Below are 13,297 nucleotides of genomic sequence, written 5' to 3'. Positions count from 1 at the left end.
GCAACAATAATGACCAATTATTGATGAAATGAGGGTTTCTTAATTAAGTAGTTGGGATTTAATTAAGAAAAAAGCTGTCTCTCACAACACTCTAAGCTTTGATTTTTTATGACATTAAAATATAAATAAATAATCCAAGAGTTTATAATATAAAATATTCTTTTAACTAATTGTAGACAATGGTAATTAAAGATTGTGGGTCAGTGATGTTGTCTCATATTCATTTTTGGAAATTTGATTTTTAGACTGAGTTTGAATATATTATGTCAATTTTAGAGCCTATTTTTGTATATAATTTTTTATATACATATAAATGGTAAACGGTGAGGATTTTTCATTAACTTATTTTATTATTATTATTATTATTATTATTATTATTATTTTTTATAAAAACTTATTTTATTATTGAATATATCTATAAGAATAAATGCATTTAGATTTATTTAAACTAAGATTTCGTGAGATTTCTTTTGCCTAAAGCATATAAGTTGTACTTGTATGATTTTCTGCGTACGCAATTAATTATTTAATTCTAAATAAATATTTTTTCTAATAACTAAAATCGAAATATTAAAATAATTGTTATACGTTTATAGATAAATAATTTAGAAGAAATTGACAACAAGGTCCAATAAGAATAGTCGCACGTGTTCTGTCTTTGGTTTAAAATTGAAATTGTTTTACCTATTCTGAAGATCTACTTACTGCTGTTGAACTATATTTTACGTGAAAATATATTAATTTTATCATTTTTTATGTAATTTTATCAATATTCTTATTTTTTGATATTCTTTAAATGTGTGTATATATGTATTATAAAGTGGACATTTTAATTGAAACATATTAATCAAAATCGAATAATATTAATAACATCTAAACTACAATCGATATAGAACTTTTGTTGAATATGATTTCCAAAAAAACAACAAAAATTATGTGAAAGATAAAATTAATTTTAAAAATATGTAAATTATAATGCAGAAAGAATATTCGATGCAGGTGCACGGTGCAGGGGTATAGATGTAATATAAAATAGAAAAGGGTGGCAAAATGGGAAATGTGATGTCGCGATCGAAGGAAGAGGGATCATGTGAGAACCCTAACAAACTCGCCGGTTAGATTTATTTCCAGTATTCCACGCTCTCCGTGGGCCCCCACGTATCATGTCTTTTTTATTTTATTTTGTTTTATTTAATTTCTTAATTATGTTTTTAATTATAAGAACAATGTCTATAAGTTACTAATTGCTTACTATTTAATTTATTAAAATACTAATCAATTAAATAATAGCTAGTTAAAACATTATTACATAATTCAAATAAATCTGATTTTGTATTGTAGTATATAAATAAATATCAGTTGTATCCAATCGAAACATTAAATTTATTAAAATCATATAATCAAAACAATATATCTTGTTATATCCATTAAATATGCATTTGAAATAATGTTTTGATTGGTATTTCAATAAATTCATAATTTAATCGGTTATTATAACTTTTTTTTTAATGTTAATTCATAACTCTACCGTATGAAAGTGCAAATGGTTTAGAATTTAATAATCTATAATTTTTTGGCAATAATCTTTTCATGTGTTGTCTTGTATTAATTTTTTTTCGAGAACTTTCTAGACGTATTATATTCACAATTAGTTAATTTATATTTATTATCTGATAATTATTTGCGGGTTAGTTTCCTTAAAAATTATAATTATGTAGTGAACTTTGAATTATCTACAAGTATAGATGAATTTTCGAAACCCCAATAATGGGATAACACAAAATAATATTTAAATAAAATTCAATTTAAAAATGAGTTATATATAATTTTTTATCTTAAATTAAGAGAACTCAAAATTTTAAACTAAAAAATTTATTGAAACTTTTAATAAAAACAAAAAGAATTTTAACAAAAATCCAATATCAATATATTCAATCAAGTCAATATTCGATATAAACTGAATATATAAAATTTTTATATCAAATAGCTCAAGTCCAACAATAACAAAACTAAAATCATACAAATCTAATTAGGTAAGTATTGAATTTTTAAATATATTTTTAGATATTTAAATGTCAACTATTTTTTCACATAATTTCGTTTTAGAATCGCAAAATTAAAAAAAATGCACAATTTTAATAGTCATATATACAAAAGGATATTTTTATAATAAAATATAGAAAATATTTTCGTAATAAATTTGCATATTCACGGCTATCTGAAAGTTGAAAAAACAACTAAACCCGAATTTGAATATGAAAATACCACATATTTACTATTCAATCCGATTTTTTTGAATATCCAAAATTCTGGATGAATTTAAATCGAAATCGTATATGTATTTTTTAAATAATTTTGCGCAACCTAATTAGCCTTGAACAAAATTTTTGTCGGGCTTCAATATGCAGGCCCATAATTTATTTCAAACTAATGAGGCTCAAATTTTTTTTCTCCAAACTAAAATGTTTTAAAATATATTTTGCTCTAATTATAACATTATCCATTTTCATTATTTAAGATTGATAAGAGAATCTTATACTTTTTATATTTATTTAATCATGTTTTTTCTTAGCATATATAATCAACTCTTTTTGAAATGACGTGTGAATTATATTCATAAAAACTACGTTGAATTTCATATACAATTTAAGATTTTCATATTGATAAAAATGTTAACCCGTTAAAGAAAATAATATGAGTGCTCATATTGATAGAGAAACTTTTATGTTTAAATAGAAATATTATATAAGGAGCCGATTGGTTGCATCATATGTTTCAGATATCCAAGTCTCAAAATACTTTTGGATAATATCAAAGTTATTGTATTTAAAAATTGGGTTATGATAATTGTTAAAACTACTGGCCTAAGATATAAAAAATAATAATGTAATTTTAAATTATATGATTAAAATGATTATTGGATATTTCCATCGTTATCGAAGTATTCCGGAAGATGTGACCAATTTCTCAACATCTTTTTGGATAATTTCAACGCTATTGTAATTAGGGATTTTAATCATGGATGACCATTTTGGCTATTCAGTGGATAGTCGAAAAGGATTTGGATATGATAAGCGAACTAAATCCAATTTAAAAATCAAATGATTAAGATTTTTCTAAATAAAAAAGATTCTCAATTAAACCGAATAAAAAAATAATCGAAAACTTAAAATTTCTTTTAAATCTTGAGTTTTTAATATTTTTCAATAAAAGAACTTAATCCGAATAATTATAATTTTTATAATCAATATAAACTACCCGAATGCGAACCAAAACGGGAAATGGATACCCTAATATTTATAATTGTAGATTGAGTGATGATTAAAGTTGAAATGACTGATTTAAGATGGGAAAAATGTAATTTTAGAATATATCGTTGAATGATTGTTGCATATTTTCATCTCTACTAAGGTGTGTTGGAATATGTCTAATTCGAAATATAGATTTTGATAATCTCAAAGTTCAGTGTAAAATTAGATTGAATAATGATTATAAAAGTCACATTTTATCACGTCAACTAATATTTCCTTGACGAATAATGTTTGATTAGAACTGATGTTATAATTTATTATCTAATAAACATGTTTAAAAAAAGAGAAAATATCAAAACAATACCTAAACTTCTCAAATTTCATAAAATAAAACCTAAACTTCATTTTTAGTAAAAAATAAAACCCGAATTTTACAATCTTTATCCAAACACGACGCAATTACGATGACAACGACTAGAGTTTGGTCGAAGCCCTAAACGCAATGACGAAAAATATGATCACTTTTTTTTTTAAATTTTCCTTTACAGAAAAAAGTTTTGATATCATGATACAAATTTATAGAATAATACCTTATTTTCTCTATTCAACAAAGGAACACATTTGATACGCAAAAGTTTCAAACTAAAACAAGTAAACTAACGATCTAACAAAATATTTGTAAATATTTCTAAATATATTAAGTTATTACGATATTTTCAAAATGTTGCGGAGATTACCTCCAAATATAATTTATGTCCTTAAATAACACGTGTTTTTTCTACTCGTTTTATATTTGTCAGTTCGAAATATAATTTCAAAGGGTCTATGAACTTAATCTTTGAAAACTTTGAACTGATGTTTTCTAGGACGGAAAATTCAGCAAAAATAATAATGAAGGCTCACGAAACATTCGATTTCGCCACAAAAGTTTGTCACGTTTTTTAAATGTAGAAAACTTATCAAGGATTTATCTTAAATGACGTTGTTTTTAAATTCGGTTTTAAATAAATTTAACAGTTAATGATAAATTTGATGAAATAACCCATTTTCTACCAGGGGTTAACGTTTCGGGTTCGGGACGGGAACATATCGATTCGATTTTTTCGGTTTTACAAAAATAGATATCAATTGGTTTTATATTATATTCGGTATTCGATTCGGTTTTATAAAATTTAGGTTTTTAAAAATTAATACTGTTTCGGAATTTAGAACGGTTCGAATTTAAAAAGTATCATATTTTTGAAGATGATAACCAAACCGAAATATCCATCCTATTTTCTAGGTCTAAGGCAATTATTAGATAGGACGTAACTCTTATCCAGAATATGACTGATCATTTCGAATTTGTTTGGGTTCAAGTAGTGTGTTGAAACCTATTCTGTATTCGTGCAGATAATATTATATATTTTTTTTATATTTTAATGGACGAAGATTGAAATAGATATTGTTCCACATTTATATACAGTAATTTTCAAATAAGACAAAAAAAAAATATAATTTTCTTTATCTAGCATACGATTTTAAATTAAAAAATTTCAATAAATTCAGGTATATTTTATGCAACAGCTTAGTTAATTTAAATTCTATAACATATATATATATATGTTGATGATTATAAGTTTATAAAATTGAGGTTTATTCCGTATCAGATGATTGAAAATACTAATAAAGTGATACAAAATGATAAAATTCCTTTCAAACGTTGATTATTTGGTAAAAGAAAAAATAAACAAATTTAAACATTGTAGTTTACAAACCATGTGGCTAATCATTCGACATGGACCCCGCATTCTTACGTACGACTAATTAGTAATTAATAAAAGACATAAGATTTCGAGTCACAAAATAATATTATACCAACATCTAACGACCGACTCCCAAACATCAATATATGCGTTTACGTATACATATATATATATATACACAACATAATATACATCACATCGATATATATATATGTATGTGTGTGGATATATATAGATATAAATATCTGTCGATAAATATATGTATATATAAATCGGTGGATAATCACTGAGAGCGAGACGCAATTAATGGTTTAATATAATTAAATATTATATTTTCCTACTGATACTATTACTAAGCATTAATTGGTTTTGGTTAGAAATTATTTTGATAACGGTGAATTGAAAGATCCTCGTACTCGTAGGCGACAAAATCGAAAGGAAAAGTAAACAAGTCTCATTCTTCCAAATTTTCGTATAATTCGGTTTGCCATTTTGGGGTGGTGAGTGCAAAATTGATATAATTTAAGGGGCTTTCTTGTAATTTGTTCGGTCCATAAAATGGGAACCACAACATGGAAGGAGAAAAATAGTGATAATATTGGGAATTCTGAAAGACAGCCCAGCGTCTTAGCCCACGAACTGCTTGATGCAGAGCTTCGTGATGCAAATTCATTCGACACCATTGTTTTGAACCTTTCTCTTCAATATCTTCGGGAAGAAGAAGGAGAAGGCGAAGGAGAAGAAGAAAGAAAGAAGGAAGCAGGAAGAGGAAGAAGAGGGGGAGGCTGAGGAGGAAAAGACTCTGTTTCTGGAGAATCATGGATGCGCAACAAGCTTCCTCTGTAATTCTCTCCAGAAAAAAAAAAAAAAAAACATAAACCCATGTTTTACTTTTGTTTGTTCTTTTGGAATGTTATCTTGTGGACTCGATTTCATAATATTTGCCTCTCTTTTTGGGTGTCATCCATGGCGGCTGAAAAAGCAGAGAACGAGCTCTCTCACAGTTGGGGAGCAAATCTGTGCGGTGTTCATACCATTTTTCGCGATCATTGATTTCCTGATCTCCACCGTCGGACAATGCTTTGATTGCCGCCACCGGCGATCGCCGAAGACATGTCGGTACGCGGATCTGGCCCGGCTTGCTAATGAATCTCGATGTGGGTTTTTCGGTTTCGCTCTCCGTCTCCTTCATGTTCATGCGATTGGATAGCTTTCATTCTGCGGAATTATTCTTGTCAATGGGTTTTCAATTTCTTAGGTGTTAGTTGCGGTTCCATGATTAGGTAGATGCTTAAGTTCGATTGTTCGAGTTTTTCTAATGGCACTTTTGATGGAATCATTGTTGGTTTTTTGTCGGTTTAGGCTTTGTTGACAAGAAATCTGAGGACTTTCTTGTGTGAAGTTGTATGTTTTGTTAGTTAGGGTTAATGTCCCGAGCTAACCAAACTGATCTTTTGAGCTAAATCTCCAATGGAAGCTTGTTTCTCGGATCCAAATCTTCTAGTGGGGACGAAGAAGCAGATGAATTTAGCTTCCTATGCTCTGGATAGTTGAACCCATAAGCATCTTTTCTTCGTTTTGGCAGTTAACGTCAACGAAGTTGAAGCTTTGTATGAGCTGTTCAAGAAGCTGAGCAGCTCGATTATCGACGATGGATTGATTCACAAGGTCAGTTTCTTTTCTTGCAGAAGTGTCTTCGAATGTATCTGAGATTATCACTGTTATCTTAATTGTTTGATTGATTGAAAACACTTACAAAATGTGAAGTTGTTGAATTTTTTTCTCCAAGTCCTCGTCTAACCATGCTCTCCTTAAGCTCGGATATCTTGATTGTGAGAATATCGATTTTTTTTGTCTTGCAGGAAGAACTTCAACTGGCTCTGTTCCAAGCTCCATGTGGCGAGAATCTCTTTCTTGACAGGGTGAGTATGCGTAATCCTCTTTAGTACATGATACCGCGGCCTTTATTTATCTCCATTTCCAAATTTTTGATTGGAGGGTTCAGCTGAAAACGGTGGATAAAGTTGTGAGAGTACATGAGCTTAAGTACTTCTTTCCGTGCTCTTGGCTTGAGGCCATTTGTTAGATCAATAAGAGTAAATGACTTCGTAGATCTTTATTTATATGGAAGAGGACTCACTTCATGATTCATGTCTTCTTCGAGAGTGGTTGAATCATTGCATATATACTTTTGCAGGTTTTTGACTTGTTCGACGAAAAGAAGAACGGGGTTATTGAGTTTGAGGAGTTTATCCACGCCCTCAGTGTTTTCCACCCTTATGCACCGATCGAGGAAAAGATTGACTGTGAGGATTAAAGAACTCGTTTCATGCCTTTTGAGTAACACCAAATTCGATCATCTAACCTACGTGTCTCACAAATCTAATCTTGATTGCTAGCAGTTGCATTTAGGCTCTATGATCTGAGACAAACTGGGTTTATCGAGCGAGAAGAGGTAAATGCCCCGCCATTTGAAAGTTGAAACTATTGTGGACTTTAACGTCTGGATTTTGGAATTTGTTTGTCGGCTTTCTTTACTCTAACGTGCTCGGACGTATTAACGTAGGTACAACAAATGGTGATTGCCATTCTAAATGAATCTGACATGAAGCTTTCAGATGAACTTCTGGCCTCGATTATCGACAAAGTGAGTATAGTTCTCTCCGTTTTTATAGACTTGACCACTTTCCCCTCTATTAGCAGCACTAAACAGCTTTCCTCTTCTCTGTTCTTTTAGACGTTTGCAGATGCCGACGCTGACAAAGATGGTAAAATCAACAAGGAGGATTGGAAGGCGTTTGTGATGAAGCACCCGACTCTGTTAAAGAACATGACACTTCCTTACCTAAAGTATGGTATCTCCCCTTTTTCATTTCCTTCACCGTGCATCTGGTTTGGGTTGAAAAAGTGAGGGTTTAGACTCGTGACTCTTGGAAATTATCATGCGGAAGCTAAATAAGATAGTGACGAGCAAGAGAAAGAGTTGAACTCTCTTATTTGTTGCTAGGTCTAGACTAATTCCAGGGTCCGGAGAAGTCCGGTGAATGACCCTCCCCAAACTTGGGGTTCGAACTCGGGTGGGACAGAGGCTTTGTATCTTTGTTTTACCGGTTGAACTACCCAAGTTTGGATTCTTCTTCTTACTTAGCAATGAAAAGGGACTACAAATTTATACGAGAAGAATTGAATGCAAACTAATAGTTGTATAAATGCTAATAGTCATACTTGAAAAGTTGATATTCGGAAATTTGAACGAGTTGAAGCATTGATGAGAGAGTGGCTGACAGATTTTGTGTGCGGACTTTCATAATCTGATTTCTATTTCTTGTTTTTTAAGTCTCCTACAATGACCATGGTCTCATTTCAGGATGTTTTTGTAGTTTTCCCCTTGTTGATCTATTATTGAAGATGTGTTTTTCGTCGTGTTAAACCTCAATCCCGGGTAAATTAGCTTTTAAATCATTAATAATAATCAGAAACAACACCATATCTGTAGATTGGGATTTCGTCTCGGGGGGAAGTTGAAGCTTAATCTGTTTGGATGCAAGTATGGTTAAATCTTTTATGTTTATTTTGTTTGAAGGGATGTAACTACAGCATTTCCAAGTTTTATATTCAACACCGAGGTCGAAGACTGAGCCAGAATCCGAGGTTCTCCGTGCTACAGATCCGGTTAGAGTTTGTCCCCCATTCTTACGAAAGTGCAAAACCAGGTTCTCTCAGTGTTTTTGGTTAAGGAACGGGGTTTGAAACCCGAGTAGAAGGTATACTCGGCTTGGCTTAGCCTTTTCACGAATGAAAGCTGGCCGAAATCAGCAGAGATTCTTGCCGATACTCCTGGCCCCTCGACGAGTTCTGCAATGTTATGTCAGCAAAAACCGGATTTTCATGTGCCGAAAGCAAGTTTTCCCCTCATTTATATCAGTTTGTAATCCAAGATCTTCTTATTGAAAGTATCAGTTTGTAACCAATTGTTGATTTCTTGCTCGAATGGAACTTGTAAAGATTGGTAGTATGTAACATTGTTGTAGACTTGGCTCAGCATCTATACCGAATTTGATCCTTAACCGATACTAACCGAGATATTGATTAACCCGAAAAAGAACAAAACCGATGCTCGAACCATAAAATGTTTCGGGTCACAGATTTCTCGGTCTCTCAAGGAAGAACAAAGTTCATAAGAAGATGAGAATGATAAATAAAAAAGCTTCAGCATTCCATAATGTTCTTGAAACAATACGTAGCGATCATAAACCAGGCGACGAGTAGCAACGAGAAGGAAAAGAGGCCGATCAAGAACGGCCACCCGACGAGAAGTATCCCGAGACAAGATACCGCCGCAAACGGGAGGAATGATCGAACAACCGAGGTAACACTGACCCATTTCCCCTTGAACATTATCAGGGCAGCAACAGAAACCATGTTCCACTCCATTGAGCCGCCGTAGCAAAGACGGTTCAGACAGTTTGCGACGAAGGAGTGGCAGTTACACGTGAACATGTTGTAGGTTCTGTGCTCGAAACTACGCCTGCTTCCGTTCAGGGAATCGTCCCATGTGATCGAGGCCCCAAACTCAGTGTGTTTGAAGCCGTACTTGCACTTGTGCCCGCCAAGGTTCGGGGGCAGGCAGCACTGAATATATACAACATTCGATACGAGTTAATGCCGAAACAAGAAGCTTGAAAGCTCTAATCTTTTCATAAACAGAATCAAAACAAGCCAACTGTTCTTGATAATACTAATCATTCATCTGGTTTTGTTCATTGCAACTAGTTCCAAGGGAAGGTCCTACATACAGAAGCAAACAAATTCTATCGAAATGATGTGTTTTACATTTCAGAAACAAAAGGAAACAGAAGTTAAAAGCGCCCCTGAACGGCCATTTCACTAATTTCAGGGTCGGTTCAGTTTCTTAACCGTATTCTATTTTAAGAAACAGGGACAAAAAGACGTAAAAGTCGGTATACCTGAGTTCTGTCTAGTTGAAGATATCGTGCGGGAGAGCCAAATGCAAAATCATCAACATTCACGAAATTTGACCCGGAGAAGTCCAAGATCGCCCCGTCTTCCCTGCAGATTCCAACATGACCGATGAAGGGAGCCAACCACGAGACAACGGGGAGCGGGGTCCACACTATGCAGCATGGGAATTTTGCTTTCTTGGGATCGATATCGTCCAGAGGCCATAAATCATCTTCGATTACGGGTGATGCAGAAGAGATCACTTGTTCCACGTCGTAAGCTCGTTTGAGATCCATCAAAGGAAATCTTCCGGGGGGCATTCGGGTACGCGAGATTTCCAGAAACGAACAATCACCATGTCAAAGCAAAAGCAGTCCTATTCACGCAGAAGACGTCGTCTCATCAGCACAAAGAAAGCAGCAGCAGCACCATTTCAGAAGGGGCAAACAAATGATGCAAACATGTCTTCGCGGTTATTAGTGACATTTTTACCAACACACCGTACTCTATCCATATGCATACATGCAAACTCCCCTGTTATCCTCTTCCGTTCAATTAATGATACACCGACATATGGACGAAACAAAACACAGAGAGAAGTCAGATGGCCAAACAGCCATGTTAGGCCCAGAGTATGAAGATTCACAAAAAAGTAAACCCAAGAAACATTCCATTGCATCAAGCAAGAAGATTCTTGTTCATACAGACCAAACAACACAAGACTTAAGTTATGGAAACGCTTAACTACGGAACAAACTTGTCGAATTGAACTCTTTTGACAGACATGAAGCCTCTTAAAGCATCAGGAAACCATTAAAAACGCTTAGCCCACATTTCTAATTTCATTCAAAGCTCTCTGGATATTGACAATGTCCTGTCGCAAGAAGGCAGCCTCCTCCACTCGACCAGTGATGCAAGAACAAACATCTAAGCGGGACAAAGGAAAAACAAATCTATTCCACAATAACATCTGATTGCAAGAGGTTGAGTATTCCAGAGATAAACAATCACAAAACAAGAACATGAAGGCCGGCCGCGTTGCTAATTTCATTTTCCTAACGCATTCATTCCGAATCCATTCTCACTCGAGGGCAAAAAAAGAACACGATCACACACATCAAAGATCCAACTTTTTCTATGCCGTTTCTACGATTTTCTCGGCAACCAAACAAAACCCAGATAGTAAAAACAATAGAAACGAAGATCTAAACCCCAGAAAACAAAACCCGGGTAAGAATAATCAGCGAAAGAGCCCAGAAAACGAGGGAGAAGCATGGGCGGATCTACGTGTTGATGAGTGGGGTCCCATGCCCCCACTCAATTACATCAATTTTAATTAGTTTCTTCATAAAACTATAAAATAATTAAATAATATTTATAAATGCCCCCATTCAAAATATTTGTTTGCCCCCGTAACATTTTTTTCTTTACTTATCTCAATTTTTTGTGGGCCCACTTTTTTAATTTAGTCTTTCTTTCCTAAAATCTAGGGTTAGATTAAGTAATATATATATTTTTTACATTTTTATCTTCTTCGTATATACATATAATTTTCTAAAAATTATCAAAAAAATACAGAACAATTAATAGAATTAAATTATATAAATATTGTGATTTTAATTTAAAAAAAAAATATTATTTTTATTCATTATTTTCTATATTTTGATCATATTTATTAATTTATTATTCTATAATATTTACTTAATATTTTATATTTGACTTGATAGAAAAATTAATAGATAATTTTTTTTTAAATTTTTTTTGCATCCGGTAAAATTCAATCAGTAATGTATCAAAATTTTAAATTAATCTTTTAATGTTTGAACAAATTGATTTGGATTATTTGTTTTCAAATCACATCGATAGAAAAAATGTTAGAATATTATACTAATCAAAAGATTGGATGAGATGTAAATATTTTATGAGAGAAAATCATGTGATCATAACTTTCCAAAAAAATATGAAAAAAATTTAGACTATTTAATCTAGTCTAGTTTAAATGGATCATTTATGTTAGAATATAACATAAATGATCGATTTGTACATATTGTTATAAATTTACCGAGAATTTAATAAATGTTTTGAAGAGAAATTCGTAATTGTTCATTTGTATTATAATTTTAAATTTTATTGACTCATTTCGTGGGTTTAATATTTCAAATCTAATGAAATTGACTAAAATTTATCTAAAACAACTGTGAATATATTTTATCAAAAAAAATATTTTAAATATTTACAAATAAAATTGTTATGTATAGATTTTAAAAAATAAAAAATTGTAGCATTTAATTGTAAAATATAAATATTTTTTTAGACGATATATATTTATTAATTTTTTTTATTTTATACGTATTTAATTGTGCCCCCGTTAATTTTTTTTTCTGGATCCGCCACTGGGGAGAAGCGCATGAATCAGAAGAAGAAACACCATTAACCTATCAATAAAGCTGAGGCAAATGGGTCGAACCCAGGGGAGAAATCGCCGATCCTAAGCTCGGAGGAGGAGAAGACGAAGAGGAAGATATTGATTTTGGGGTTTTGTGATGATGCAGTCGTGTGTTAGGAACAATACTTGACCACAAAATCCAAAGGCAGGGGCTTTTTAACATCACAAAATCAGTTTCTTGGTCTGGAAATTGTTCATTGATTGAATTGAAGATTGCTGAAAGAATGTGGGAAAGGTGCATGAACCTGCTGCTTTCGGGCCATCTTTGGACACATTTTATTAATAAATTAATTAAATTATATATAAACTTTTTGTGGGCAGCTATCAAACAAGTACTAAAACTATATTATACTTTGCCGTTGCCGACCCTTTAAAAAATAAAATAAAGAACCTCATAAATTTTTACAATTTGATAAATGTCTTTTTATCGTATATTTATCTAATCATAAAATTTTTATATAAATATAGAAAGTTATAAAATATTATTACATTTAATATATATATTAAAAAATAATATTAAATTATAATTAATTTATATTTTAAACTTTTTACGAAAAATAAAAAAAGTATTTCAACCTATAATAACTATTATATTGTATACAACCGTCTTAAACCGGGACGGAACCGGACGGATCAAAATATCTGCATTCCCAAAGGAAGAGTGTTGACTTTAAAGAAAGCATTAATAATATAATATTTTTATGCATTTTAATTCAACATTGTTACATAACAAGCAATCTTCATTTTCTTAAAAAAAATAGACAAGAATTAGAGAGGAAATCTCACGAATATAGGATCGAAGAATTTATTAAAAAATAATAATACCGTTAAATTATTTTTCACTATGTAATTTAACATTTATAAACTTTTACATTTATACTTTTACAAGTTTA

At 31.7% G+C, this 13,297-nt stretch overlaps 2 protein-coding genes across 5 annotated transcripts; one reads left to right on the top strand and one right to left on the bottom strand.

Moving 5' to 3' along the window:
- Window positions 1–5,601: 5,601 nt before the first annotated feature.
- Window positions 5,602–9,037, top strand: LOC104803796 (calcineurin B-like protein 10). 3 transcript variants are annotated; one of them, XM_010527853.2, is made up of 9 exons: window positions 5,602–5,838; window positions 5,982–6,153; window positions 6,582–6,664; window positions 6,859–6,918; window positions 7,194–7,302; window positions 7,396–7,451; window positions 7,563–7,643; window positions 7,734–7,846; window positions 8,580–9,030. In XM_010527853.2, exons 1-9 carry the CDS (start codon window positions 5,815–5,817, stop codon window positions 8,632–8,634), a joined length of 753 nt encoding a protein of 250 aa, XP_010526155.1. In that variant the 5' UTR covers window positions 5,602–5,814; the 3' UTR covers window positions 8,635–9,030. The 3 variants fall into 3 exon arrangements, with proteins under 3 accessions (XP_010526155.1, XP_010526153.1, XP_010526154.1); XM_010527851.1 differs by lacking the exon at window positions 5,602–5,838 and having other exon boundaries at window positions 5,846–6,153; window positions 8,580–9,037; XM_010527852.1 differs by lacking the exon at window positions 5,602–5,838 and having other exon boundaries at window positions 5,846–6,153; window positions 7,399–7,451.
- Window positions 9,038–9,191: 154 nt separating this feature from the next.
- On the bottom strand, window positions 9,192–12,524 carry LOC104803795 (protein REVERSION-TO-ETHYLENE SENSITIVITY1). 2 transcript variants are annotated; one of them, XM_010527850.2, is made up of 3 exons: window positions 12,394–12,524; window positions 9,964–10,334; window positions 9,192–9,628 (listed from the first exon to the last, which is right to left on the bottom strand). In XM_010527850.2, the coding sequence occupies exons 2-3, from the start codon at window positions 10,276–10,278 to the stop codon at window positions 9,206–9,208; spliced, it is 738 nt and encodes a 245-aa protein (XP_010526152.1). In that variant the 5' UTR covers window positions 10,279–10,334; window positions 12,394–12,524; the 3' UTR covers window positions 9,192–9,205. The 2 variants fall into 2 exon arrangements, with proteins under 2 accessions (XP_010526152.1, XP_010526150.1); XM_010527848.2 differs by lacking the exon at window positions 12,394–12,524 and having other exon boundaries at window positions 9,964–11,178.
- Between the last annotated feature and the right edge of the window lie 773 nt (window positions 12,525–13,297).

Source organism: Tarenaya hassleriana, unplaced genomic scaffold (assembly GCF_000463585.1).
Source record: "Tarenaya hassleriana unplaced genomic scaffold, ASM46358v1 Cleome9, whole genome shotgun sequence".
Taxonomy (NCBI): Eukaryota; Viridiplantae; Streptophyta; class Magnoliopsida; order Brassicales; family Cleomaceae; genus Tarenaya; species Tarenaya hassleriana.
Note: the sequence above shows the minus strand (reverse complement) of the source record. Positions and strands in the feature narration are given on the sequence as shown.

Excerpts from the sequence above, each read along its gene's own strand:
- LOC104803795 (XM_010527850.2), bottom strand. The coding sequence starts at position 10,278 with ATGCCCCCCGGAAGATTTCCTTTGATGGATCTCAAACGAGCTTACGAC. Across the intron at positions 9,629-9,963 it reads TTCAACTAGACAGAACTCAG|TGCTGCCTGCCCCCGAACCT; the intron begins GTATACCGACTT and ends GTATATATTCAG.
- LOC104803796 (XM_010527851.1), top strand. The coding sequence starts at position 5,907 with ATGTTATCTTGTGGACTCGATTTCATAATATTTGCCTCTCTTTTTGGG. Across the intron at positions 7,452-7,562 it reads GGTTTATCGAGCGAGAAGAG|GTACAACAAATGGTGATTGC; the intron begins GTAAATGCCCCG and ends GTATTAACGTAG. Across the intron at positions 7,847-8,579 it reads ATGACACTTCCTTACCTAAA|GGATGTAACTACAGCATTTC; the intron begins GTATGGTATCTC and ends TTTTGTTTGAAG.